The 13,575-nt window shown below is 43.4% G+C and overlaps 1 protein-coding gene across 1 annotated transcript in view; it reads left to right on the top strand.

The window, feature by feature from the left end:
- The first annotated feature begins 734 nt into the window (after nt 1-734).
- pax5 (paired box 5) overlaps nt 735-13,575 on the top strand; it is a 36,062-nt gene continuing 23,221 nt past the window's right edge. The window contains exons 1-4 of the mRNA XM_071529646.1: nt 735-789; nt 8,790-8,955; nt 11,994-12,191; nt 13,111-13,175. Coding sequence (XP_071385747.1) covers nt 735-789; nt 8,790-8,955; nt 11,994-12,191; nt 13,111-13,175 — 484 coding nt within the window. The remainder of the gene's footprint in view (nt 790-8,789; nt 8,956-11,993; nt 12,192-13,110; nt 13,176-13,575) is intronic.

Here is a 13,575-nt window from a genome sequence, read left to right on the forward strand (position 1 = left end):
CGGCCGAGGACGGTTTCTAACAAGAAGAATGCACAGCGAATGAACTGGGGGGAAAAAACACCCGACCGTGGATTTGTAACGAATATTTTTGTTGTTTAAACTGAGTTTTTTTTTTCTACATTAAATATTTTGACCAGACTGAGAGGAGAGAGTTTAGCCTCCACCGGTTTAGTCGCAGTTCAGGGGTCACGGCCAGCGGACCGAGAAGGAGAGAAAGGGAGGGAGGAATACTTCGTTTGGCCTCCATATTTCCCACAAGTTTTACATTTTCGCTCCCTTGGACTGAGGCTCCTCAGCGTCGATGAGCAGCTGAGGGAATGAGCGCTGTTGCTGTTGTTTCTCCCCTCTGGTTTTGGAGACGCCAAAGCAGACACGGTGCGGTGCCCGGTGCCCAGGACGGAGCCCGGCTCTGATAGATATTTTTGAAGCCATTTCTTCCTTCCTGTCCCTCTCTAAACCTCACATTTTCCACATTTTTCCATCTGGTAATACGTTTGAATCAGAGTATAGCCTGTATCACCTTGTCAATCTCTTTCCAAACTCTTTCCTTTTTCTTTTTCTTTTAATTAATTGAGCAAAAAAAAAAAGTTCTTCCTTTTGAAGGGAACTTGGACCCCTTTGCATTTTTTTGGAGGTCACGGTCTCTCCGTGTAGTGACCGCCTGAAGCGGGGCGTCGGGTGGCATTTCCAAGACCCCTTATACCGTACTGGGGCCCTCCATCCCCACCGTACTGATGGAGATTCACTGTAAGCACGACCCGTTTGCAGCAATGCACAGTAAGTTTATAAGTTTATAATTTGCACCATCTGCATGCCCCCCCCCCCATCTTCCCCAAACAAGCCCTGGTCCGGCAGCACCAGCAGCTAGAGCCTATATGTGTAGATGCAGCAATATGGGCGCATAGTGCACAGTCCAGCTGCACCATCCAAGCACTGCAAAAAAGAAAACATCCATCTTAATAAGTCGTTTAATCATGCATTCATTCATAAAATCTTTTTTTATTAGCCTATTTAAAACTAATGCAAAACGTCTGACAATCTGCTGAAATAATTGAACATTAGTGTGTAATGCAAATCAGCTTGTTTCGAGACTTTTTCTCTCCCATCAAGTGACATTATTTCAATACCAGTGAAGTGATCTGCCTTATTTCAAGATGCTGTCGTTCGTTTCAAGACAATTCTCGAAACATGGCGAAACTGCTGTGGAAGCAAGTGATGCACAAGTGAATTATCTCACCCCGTTGACAAATATTTTTCACTTGTTTGTTGGAAAACAAGATGTAAAGACTCAATGTTAGACTAAATGACTTGTTAAGATGGACATTTTTTGCAGTGTGTTTTTGATCTGTGCATGCAAAACTAAGTTATGTTTTTGAAGTATTGCCTTGTGAGGCACCTTTCTTTATTTGTGCATTTGTTGTCTATCACTAGAACATTTTAAGTCTTGTTTTGTATATCTATAAGCTACATCAAACGTGCAAAATTGCAAAATTAGCGTGGGATGAGGAGCTGCAGTGCTGTTGTGAATTGTGAAATATAGTATATTTTGTTGTTGGCGGTGCATGGCTGCTTTGTGTGAGACGTTTTGCTGTGTTTTTCCCCTGTGGAGGGAAGAAGGGGTGTGGGGGTGCAGGGGTCAGAGAGAGAGAGTGAGAGAGAGAGAGAGAGAGAGAGAGAGAGAGATCAGAAGAGCCATCGGGGTAACAAAGCATGACTAAAAGCTGAACTTGATCCACAAACACATAACCAGGTTAGGCACACACACACACACACACACACACACACACACACACACACACACACACACACACACAGGTGCAGTCGGAGGTGTGCTTACAATAATAACAACGTGAGACTCGATTGATCCCTGTAGGGAGATTGTCTCTTCACTCTCCCGGGTCAGAGCGCAGGTTCAGACACACACAGCCGGTTCGGGGTTCAGTGTCTTGCTCAAGGACACTTCAGCAGGGCAGAGGCTTGGGAACCAGGGGGGGAGAACAGGACGACAGGAGACAACTTGGTCACTCAGTCGTGACATGGCGGGCCCTGCTTTGTTTTTCCTGCCTGCTCTTCTTTCACTTTCCCTCCCTCCAGATGGACCTCGTTTTCTTTCTCTACGATTTGTTTTTTTCTTCTTCTTCTTCTCAGTGAAATGACACGCATGGGTGTTGATATTTAAAGAAAAAAAATCAAGAGACCTTCTGTTCTTCATAATCTTTCAGGCACCTAACAGCAAACACCGTCCATCTTATAAGAAAACTATAGGCTAATTAGACAATTATCCTCAACTATCGAATATTTCGCCTATAGCTAAATAAATTCCGACATGGGCTAACATTTAATATCTGAATTAATAGCCTAATATCCGAAATAATAGCCTATCTATCCTTCAGCAAATTGAGAAACGTCCTCCAAACTTTGTCTTTAAAATAGAGGCCTCAAGTAATATGAAATGGCTATTACAGGCTACTATTCATAGGCCTAATTAATAGGCATTTTTATTTTATTTTTTACATTAAGGATAGACTCTTAGGCCGATTTTAGGAGACTATATTTTCCACACTCCCCTTTTCGCAGCTTGGTGTCTCTGCAAGTTATAATTTGCTTCTCAACGCACCTTAACATCGAATGAAGCGTCCTGGAGGCATTTCAGCGTGTAATATAGCCTATTATATACATCTTATTGCTGTGTTTGTGTCCCGGAGAGGACTTGTCCTCTCACACTCCCGTGCTGTGTGAATGACAGCGCTTCCCACGGTGCGTTATCCAGCAGGATTAAAAAACACACACATTTCCAAAAGCTAGAACGAATCACGTTTCCTCTCTCGGCCGTTTCACCAAAGCCAATGATCCGCGGTGTTGACCGCAACAGCGGAGCTAAAGTTATATATGTCAAAGCCCGGAGACGCTTTAAAACGATTACAGCCAAAAAATGTCAACGGTGGAGAGAGAGAGGTTGGGAGGAATCGACTGTGACGCGTGGAAATGTTGTTTGGGGAGCCTGGATGTGGGCTGTGTATTCCCCCCTGTGTGCGTGTGTGTGTGTATGTGTGTGTGTGTGTGTGTGTGTGTGTTGGGGGTGTAGTAGGCCTATATAATTATAATGTTACTAACTTTATCTGTAGCCTATATAGCACTTTTCTAAAATTAAGTTCGCAAAGTGCTTCTGCTTCGGTCAAGATCAGTAAAAGGTTTCAAAAGCAGATCTCTCTCTCTCTCTCTCTCTCTCTCTCTCTCTGTGTGTGTGTGTGTGTGCGCGCGAGCGTGCGTGTGTGTGTGTGTGTGCCTGTGTGTGTCTCCACTACAACAGTGTGATTCTCCTACAAGGCCTTCAAAAAAAGTTGACAACCATTTACAAGAGGCTTTTGCGCATAATAAATAATACCTGTTGTTTGTATTGTTTCATTTTCCGACAAAATGTATTATGTATGCTATATAAATTATTTGAGTAACCAATTTCATTCACGCTGTAAAATAACAAAGTCTTGTAATGACGACAGTCAGAAAGTAGCTACCAAGACCGCACCAAGCCAAGGCCGGGCCCAGCTGTTGAATGAGTAACAATGGAGCAATTCTGAAATCCTCATATAATTCAAACAATTCATGTAAAAACTGGAAGAAAACACGTGGTTTTAAGTTTGCTCAGTTTGGGGTTTGTTTAGCCTGTGTCGCAAAACATCAGGCACAAATATGTCGCAGTGATGGATAAAAAAAAAATCTATAACCAGATAATTGTGATGATAATGAGCTGGATTTCATAATCACATATTGTAATGGTAATGGTAGCATGGTGAATATTAAGTAGGCAGGGCTATATAGCCTATCGAGGCGATCTTGGTGACTTGACTCAGAGAAAAGGAAAAAAAAATCTGTCCACCACACATATTGTGCAAAAATGGACTAGTTATTAAACATGTTTTCTATTCAGCATGAAGTAAAAACACAATAATCATAATCCCACAAATCGAATCAAACGGTATCCCGACCTGTCTGTTTAAAAATCCGTAAGTATGGAAATAGGAATTAGATTAAATAGTAGGCCTATATGGCTATTTTATATTTAAATTTCTAACAAACCAGGATCCGTCCACGTGTTTTAGAGCTAATCAGACCGCACTTTTTTTTCCTCATCAGGAATCTCTGTGGGAAATACACTTCTGTTGAATTGGACGACTATTGATGAAGCAAAAAATAAATTCAATCGTTGAGTAACAAGCTTCCCCGAGCCGTTTCCACCGACAAAATATCAATTATTTCGCCCTCCATGAAAATAAAACTACTTCCAAAACGCCTGCCTGGCACATCTCACAGATCTATTCACTGTTTGCACAAGGAAATTTGCTTCATCTGTATTCTCGCGGGCAACTTTCCAAACGTTTTTTTCAGCCAAAAGTAATTTCTAGTCTTTTTTTTTAAAGAGAGAGAAGGAGAGAGAGAGAAAGAACCGGTGGCGTTTGTTGCGATTTTTCTTTTGCCTTATTTTTGAGTCGTCAGGCCGTGACGAGGTAGACGAGACAGAGAGAGAGAGAGAGAGAGAGAGACTGGGTGACAGACAGAGAAAGATAGAGGGAGAGAGAGACATAGAGGAACATAGCGACAGAGAGGGAAAGAGAGAGACAGAGCGCCTAATGGACCTTATTTTCTGGATGGGGGAGCCCGAATATATTCTGCTTTATCTCTGTATTTTTTCCTCCCGGAAAGAAACAGTGAATCAATCAAACATTTAAGGAGGTGCTCGGTTCTGAAGTCAGCTCCCATAAAGGGTAAATAAATAAAATACAACAGGGACGCATAATGACCCCTGATCCCCTGGCTGCCTCTGTCCTGCTCTGCTTCTTACTGTCGCTCTCTAGCCAAATGAGGATGAAAATGAAGCTGTTGCCAGCAGTTTGCATGTTTCCCTCTGGAGTATAGACTGACTTTAGTGCAGCTTTTACAGGAAGATGGTGAAAATCAGGGGAATTAAGGTATGGCAAAACTGCCACAAAACTTCCAGACCTACCTATATTGATTAAACTAATGGGGGCAGTGGAGCAATGGCTGATGACTGATGAGGTAATACTGTTTTGTCTGTAATCAATTATTAGACCAAACTCACATAGTTTTGAGGGAACATCAGTATTGAATTCTACTATGATGTCATGTTTTTAGATATGGTTTCCAAATTAATTTCTGTGCATTTTTTGCTTGAACTTTTCTTTCCATCCTAATGATAAAAACCTAAAAGATCCGATTTGGACTCACTTAGGCTAAGGGATGGTGCCATACCTTGCTATATAAAACCATGGTTAAAATGTCATTGTATTGTGTTCAAACGTGGCAGATAGCCTAAATCAAATGAAAAATAATATCACTTATTCTGAGAATTAGGCTTCAGTGGCCCGATAAACAAATGCCTTTACAGAATGTTTAAGTTTTCCCAACCTATCAGTATTTAGCCTCTATACGCTTGGAAATAAATTTCGAACACATAATCCCTATAGCCTACCCCAAGAATGGTGAGAGCCTGGACGACTAATGCCAACAGTAAATACACAGATAAGTGAATAAATAGTTATCTGCAGGTTTTTGTAGGTCACAAGTCATTCCTCTCCATCTCTTTACAAAGCAAGGCGTATTCTCACCCTGGCCCAGATAGGAAGGGAGAAAGGAACCATTTCATTTACTCTTATCTTCTGGGGGAGAGAGAGAGAGAGAGAGAGAGAGACTCTGCTCCACACATACCTATGGCGAGGAGGAGGAGGAGGACGACGCAGTTTGCTTCTCTAAACGACCCTGCAACAAACTGTGCTTTTCACCAAAGCAAGCAGGAAAGGTTTCAGGAAATAATAATAAAGGAAGGGGGAAGGAATAATGCCTTCACACAACTCCCAAAGCATTCACAGAGAAAGAGAGAGAGCGAGAGAGAGAGAGAGAGAGAGAGAGAGAGAGAGAGAAAGAGAAAGAGAGAGTTGAGGAGTTGACTTTCCCCATGTAGGTCAGCAGGCTCTTTCTGAGAAATATTTGAATTTCCATTTCTAGTAAAGTCATAGAGACCAATCTGTGTGAATCAGTGGAATGCTCCTTTAGTTGAACAGCCTTGATAATTAATGACTGTTTTTGTTGCTGTTGATTAATCTGATGCTTTTATGATATCTGCCAAATTCTGATTGTTCCGTTTCATGACTTTGACCATTAAGGCTTATATATAGCTCAAATGGGCACTGTATGGATGGATATAACTTTGTTTAGGCTATATAAAGAGGGATTGCTTTTCAAATTGTGCTGTCTGCAGCAGGCATCTGCATAATGAGTCTTTTCCTATCTAAAAAAAAAAAAAGAGAGAGTGAGTAAGAGAGTGACCATCCACATCACCCGTTGGAAATAGCTCTGTTTGACTTCACAGAATGAGCCCCTCTAGACTTCACATTTCTGTAATATCCTCTGTGTGTATCTATTTATATTTGGGCTGGAGGAGACTTTGTATGTGTGTGTGTGTGTGTGTGTTTATTTTATGCGGATAGAGGAAAGAAGAGGACAGGAGAACAGGTTCAGGGGACAGCTTTGTGTTTTAGGGGGGATCCCTGCTGGGGTAATGTGTTTAAAATCTATTACCCCCACAGCTAGGATTAGTGTGTGTGTGTGTGTGTGTGTGTGTGTGTGTGTGTGTGTGATTCCCCTAAAGACGTAATCACTATGGTAATACAAAAGCCAGTGGATTATGTGGTGGAGAAATATTCTGGTTGGTTTACACTCTGCTTTTGGTGAGATATATATATATATACTGTAGGAGAGAGGAAGAGATTCTTGCTGAAATGAAAGACATCTCTCTCCCTCTCTTTCTCTCTCTCTCTCTCTCTCTCTCTCTCTGTCACAGTCTCAACATACGTACATACTGTATCTTGCTATTGCTCACTGTATTGCTACAAATCAACCTGCTTAATTCTCCATTTTGCTCCACTCTAACAACACTTTTCTACTCATTTCCCTACTCCTTTACTTTAGTCAGAAATGGAAGTTTGTCAAATGGACAAACCAAACCAGCAGCTATAATTTGCTCGCTCATGGCTCCAGTAGCAGAGGGACAGGAGGATGTAGACATTGTGTATGACAATCCCAAAGCTTTAAGACTTACTAACTAACGATGTTCAGCTTCAGCTTGACTACCAAGCTCTGTTCTAGTCTATTCTATTCTATTCTATTCTATATACCACTCTTACACTCTTACATTAATTTCCTCTTATATTTCCATTTCCTCAGGGGGAATATTAGTGTGTCTTTAAATAAGGGGCGAGGGCCTTGGTCAATAATTAATTGGAATCCCTACATTTACTTGGAGCGTTTGCTAAACCTGCCCGGGGTGCAAAATGTGCAAAGTTTGTACTTTGGAATAGACTAACTGATTCCATTATGTAAAGCAAGATCAATCAATTGCAGAAAAGAAATCAAATCTATTTCAGATAGTAATTTGGCTCCAGCTAGGGGCCAGCAGCAGTGGGATCCAAACCCAGAGAATCTGGCTCTGCCAAAGTTACTGTACTGCTGATTAACCAAACTTCAAAAACAATTCATACACATATACAAAGGAATATCAATGCCAACATAAAAGCGGTTTCTTGCACTCATTTTAAAAACAATTTGTTTCAAATATTTTTAAAGATTACCCCAGGAAAGCTCTTCGATTTAGGGCTGGCCAGTTCCTCAAGGGAGCTGATCTGCTTAGATTTTTGCCGAGCATGTTGTCATTTAACTTAAGAATACAGATTTACCAGCTGTTGGCTTATAGGAACAAATTCTTGATGACACAACCACAACATCATGAGTTGAAGCCTTAGAGAGCGATTCTCCCTCCTTCTGCCTTTTACTGGACAAGAGAAATGAGAGCGGGAGAGACCAGGTGGGATTAGAGCAGAGCAGCTAGAGGCTTCACCCAGGACTGGAGTGTAACTTCTGGAAAGGGCAGACACTTATGAATGACTAGTGAGGCGTGCTACAGATACACCATGTTTATGTAACATGCAATAACGGTCAAGGTGCGCTTGAGCAAGGCATTTTACCTCTATCTGCTTCAGTGGAGCCGCTCAGCAGTCAACAGTTATGACTGCAGTCGAACTGAGCTGCTCTCACGTGTGAATGTGGATGTTTGTGTAACTCTACCTCCTCCTGCAACCACTCCCCTGAGAATACATATATTCTTAGTCAGTCTGCCTTTTTTTTTAAATAAATACAACTATTTCAAAAAGAGGTGAGCTGGGGTTGTGAATTGATCACCCTGAACTTGATCATACTGGAATGAGGAAGCATGATTTAATGCAGCTCTTCCTCCGGTCCAATTTCATGCTTTTCCAAAAACTTGCAGTTGAATTAGATGAGTAGATCAGCTCCACAACAGACCTAATGCACAGAAGGACACTAGTGATGAAGAAAATCAAAATGTTTGCAGTCACTGATTTTTGTTGCTCACTGTGTACCTTTTATTTTGAGCACATGTAATTAAAGTTGCAAGCTTTTTACTTTTCTAAAACTCTCAACATTTCTACTCATTTTTCTTGGTTGATTTTTCAACATGCATGTGAGTTACTCACCTCTGAATAAGTTTATGTTTTTTGTTTCATTTCATTGCCCCACCAGTAACAGCAAAGCTCATTCTGCCCTTTGTAATTTCAACGCTTTATGCTACCTCATCCTGCTCAGTGGCTTGAACCAAGGCCAAACTAAATAATAGCTGTAATGTTGTTTATTTTCTTCCACTTCTCTGTAATCTCTATCTCATCCTTCACATTCTCACACTGTGCGGCTCTCTCTTGCAGGACATGGCGGGGTGAACCAGCTCGGTGGCGTGTTTGTAAACGGCAGGCCGCTCCCAGATGTCGTGCGACAGCGAATCGTAGAGCTCGCCCACCAAGGGGTCCGGCCCTGCGATATCTCCCGCCAACTACGAGTCAGCCACGGATGTGTCAGCAAGATACTGGGCAGGTAATATGCACACACACACACACACACACACACACACACAAATAGTGACAATCCTGGACAGAATCACACCCTTTTCACACACACAGCAGTGTATCAGCCGAGTGCGAGGTGGTGTGACTCCGTTGTGACTCAGAGACACTTGGCCAAGATGTAGAAAAATGTCGGCATCCTGGTTTGACATCATTATTTAAGACACCATCTTGCAGTGCAAAGTGTTCAAATGTCAGTTTTGCCAGGATGGACCAGGACGACCGAAAAATGTAAGCGCAGAACGCAGTTATCTTTATGCGTCCGGTTCATTTTTCCAGTATCGTCAATGGAAATAAACGAACAACGGCTGGTTCTGTGTCAGACCGAAGCTGCTGTAAGGTCATATATCTGCATCGACTCATTCACTGTCCATTCTGCCGTTCCTTCAATTCCCCCAGCATGTACAAACAGCACCATTCTCCGTACTGTCTGTCTCCCTTTTCCCTTGCCTCTTATTTCTCTGTCTGTCATTTCTCTCACTCCACTCTCTTCTCTCCCGTTTTGCCACTAATACTGATTTTTTTTCTGCCTTTTTTCCCCTCTTTTCACCTTTCTCTTCCCTTTCTATATCCTGTATTTCTCTTCCACCCCTTCTCTATATTTCTGTGTCTCTCTATCCACCCCCCTTTTCCCTCTCTCTCTCCCTTTTCAAAGCTAAATTCAAGAGTAAATCCCTGCTCGTTCCGTCCCTCAGAGAAGAAAGGGGCACAAAAGGGAAAAGATTCATCACTTTTTAGAATTAGCATCAAAATGAAAGTGGTACCATATTTCTGCGCCCAAAAAAGACAGAGGGAGATGGAGAATGGGAGAAAGACAAGAACAAGGAACACAATCAAAAGGGAAAAAGGGTGCTGAAAAAGAGAGTGAGAGAAAGAAAAAAGAGAATGAGAGAGAGACCATTTGTGGGGACGGAGGGGAAGGATTAGCTACAGCGACCCTCAGCTATATCAAAAAATGTGTTGCTCATTGTTCTCCCTTGCCTCTCTCTCTCTCTCTCTCTGTCTCTCTCTCTCTCTCTCTCTCTCTCTCTCTCCCTCTCTCCCCTGTCCTGGCCGTTCAACTCACTGAAGCGTTACCGTGAGGGGGGAGGAGAGGGGATCGAGGGATGGAAGGAGGGAGGGAGGGTTGTTTTATCCTCTCCTCTCTGTCTCTCTGGTGCCAGCAGAACAAAAACACCAACTCTACTACCCTGTGTGTGTGTGTGCATGTGTGTGTAGGTGTGTGCATCCATGCAGTGTGTGTGCATATGTGTGTGTGTGTGTGTGTGTGTGTGTGTGTATGTGTGTGTGTATTGGCTCAGCGATGTGCGGATATCAATAACCATGCTCGTTTATTCACCAATGATTCAGCTGTGAATAATTTAAATAGTTTTCCATTTGAAAATAGATTGTTTTTCCTTTAGCTGTGTTTATACTCCAGCTGTGAATAGTGGAACTGCACACACCCACGTATGCACAACATGCACACACACACACACACACACACACACGCACACACAAAGAAAGACAAGGAAACACACATATGCAGGAACACACATCTTCACGGAAGGGATTACTCTACCGTACAGCGATGGAGAGAGAGAGAGAGAGAGAGAGAGAGAGACAGAGAAAGAGAGAGAGCAGCAGGTTTAAGACTGACTGACAGCTTGCATCCACACACAGCATCCCCCCTTTTCTGCAAGCTGTGTAGCGCATTTGCTGTCCTCCCACCCCCTGCCCCCATGCCCCTTCTGCATGCAAATACATTCATGAAATAGCCATGGTGGACACGAACCGCCTGAATCTGTGTGTGTGTGTGTGTGTGTGTGTGTGCCAGTGCCACCCTCTCTTTACCTCTGTAGCATGCCAAAATGTGAAATCATCAAAGAATGTAACAATCATTGAATTATTAGTCAGATATTAGAAATATTGTTTGGCAGGTGTCATTTTAGCGATTTAGGCATGTAGCTGACGCTGCTTATTCACAGCAAATTCCGATGAGTGCAACATTACAACGAGGAAACATTTCTTTATCCCGAGAATATTTCTGCGTAATATAAAAACTGCCAGGTTAAGAAATAAGACCCGAGCAGAAGAGCCAGGCAGATTTTTCTACAAGACAGGAGGATCATTTTTTGCACAATCAGGTGCACGTGGAGGAGGAGGGCAGGGGACAGGGGCGACGTGAAGTGTTTCTTGAGGAGATGAGTTCTGAATTCACGTCAGAAGACAGGGAGTGACTCTCCAGTCCTGACTGGAGCGGGAAGGTCATTGCTCCGTTGGGGAGCCAGGAGGCAAAAAACGAGTCGAGGCTGGGCGGAACAGTGTCCGAATCTCCACCAGGAAGGCTGAGCTAAACGGCCAGAAAAACTACAGCGAGGTGTTTTGTTTTTTAATACCGTTTCTTTGGAGGCCAGAGTCTTACTACTGAGTTCAGCAGTGAGGCAGAACTCAACATCATGAAGTCAGAGCTTTGCTGTTGCCGGTTGTGAAATTGTAGTGTCAGCCATGTTGTGATTACAGCAGCTGCGTATGTTTTAGTTTTGAGAGGCAAAGCTGGTAGAATCAAGTCGAATGCGAAACTCAGGTGTCCGTTATTAACAACCATCTAAGCCTAACCTGCTGGGATTGTTGCTTAGGTGGCATTTGATCCTCTTACAATAAGAGTACAGATGTAGGATCACTGGTCAGGTCACATGACCAGGAACATATAGATTCAGCCTGATCAAACTGATCAACATCAACATTCTAACATACTGCTGTCGCATGAAAACCCCACTTTGATTTCTGATGTTTTGAATTTCACGATAACATGGTCCGAGATGTGTTGAGTAAATTCCTACCCATTTGAAACACCTTGTGGGATTTGCAAAAATGCACAAATGTCAACTGGAAACATGAAGCTTACATTTAGGAGATTTAATCCAACAACAGCATTCATGTAACACTCCTGCTTCTCAGAATGCAAAACCCCCTCTGTGCCGCTCCTTGTGACCAACGAGTGTGTCTCCCTGGTGGTGTGATTGGCAGGTACTACGAGACGGGCAGTATCCGCCCTGGGGTGATCGGGGGATCCAAACCAAAGGTTGCTACACCCAAAGTGGTCGATAAGATCGCCGATTACAAACGCCAAAACCCCACCATGTTTGCCTGGGAGATCCGGGACAGGCTCCTGGCCGAGAGAGTGTGTGACAACGACAGCGTCCCCAGCGTCAGCTCCATCAACAGGTACCACAGTCTGTGTAATGTGTGTGTGTGTGGGTGTGTGCGTGTGTGTGTGCATGTCTGCGTGAATACCACAGAGTCCTCAGTATCACTTTATAGCAACAGGTACCGAGTGTAGGTAGAGCAATAGAATATTGCGTGTTTTATATATGTGTGTGTGTGTGTGTGTGTGTGCTGGTGAGGAAAAGAGAATAGCAAAGAGGCCCCAGTCTCCATATGTATGAAGTGGCTGCAGCTCAGTGGTTCAACACGATGGTACAATGACAACCCCTTTCCCCTGAGCATAGAGGCAGAGAGAGGGAGGGATAGTGAAATTGAGAGAGAGATAGAGAGAAAGAGGGAGCAAGAGAGGCAGACAGAAAGAGAGCGAGAGGGAAGTAAGGTGGGCGACAGTAAAGAGAGAAATATACGTAAGGAAAGGAAAGGACAGGAAAGGTAAGGAAAGGAAAGGACAGGAAAGGTAAGGAAAGGAAAGGAAAAGAAAGGAAAAGAAAGGAAAGGAAAGGAAGGAGAGGAGGAAGAAAAGGCTTGCATGAGCAGCCAAGCAGGAAGTGTGAGGCCCCTCTGCCATGTCAGCCTGCCTCAGCCACTTCACACAATCACACTCACACACACGCACACACACACACACACACGCACGCACACACACACACACACACACGCACACACACACACACACACACACACGCACGCATGCACACACACATGTACACAGTTTTGCTCCCACGATGGTCATGTTCTCTCTGTCACTCTTATTCAGAATCCCCACCCCCTGAACACACATACTCTCTCTCTCTCTCTCTCTCTCTCTCTCTCCCTCTCTCTCTCTCTCTCTCTCTCTCTCACACACACACACACACACACACACACACACACACACAACCACATCACACGCACTAATATCTCTTCTCTCCTCCTGCAGGATCATTCGGACTAAGGTTCAGCAGCCTCCTGGCCAAACGGGCTCAGTGTCAGCTCACAACTTAGGTAGGCCGCTGCTTTAAAGCCTGCTTCCAACTGTCAAAGTCATTTTTACAGCAGAACCATGTTGGACTGAATCTCTCAGGAGTGGCGCTACGGCGAATCGTATTGAAATTCTGGACCATAACTTACAGCGAAACCTGCGTGGACACACACCCAAAATGCTTTTTGCCATGTCGTCAAGGAAAGTCGTTCAATTCACAATTCACAATTCACAGCAAATTCAATAAGTGCATCGCCCTCAACATTCAAAATCTGGAAATAACAAAGTTATTTTATCCAGTCTCAACAAATTATTGAGAATGGAGGCTCTATCATTAAAATGCTGATTTGAATTTACATTTTGAACTGGAGTGAATTGAGAGTGAATGGACCCCAACCCCGGCTCAGAGCAACAAGGTTCTGC

This window comes from Centroberyx affinis, unplaced genomic scaffold (genome assembly GCF_046629955.1).
Source record: "Centroberyx affinis isolate AG114_WGS23_722 - 3 ecotype Tasmania unplaced genomic scaffold, CSIRO-AGI_Caff_v1 ptg001823l_1, whole genome shotgun sequence".
NCBI classification, from domain to species: Eukaryota; Metazoa; Chordata; class Actinopteri; order Beryciformes; family Berycidae; genus Centroberyx; species Centroberyx affinis.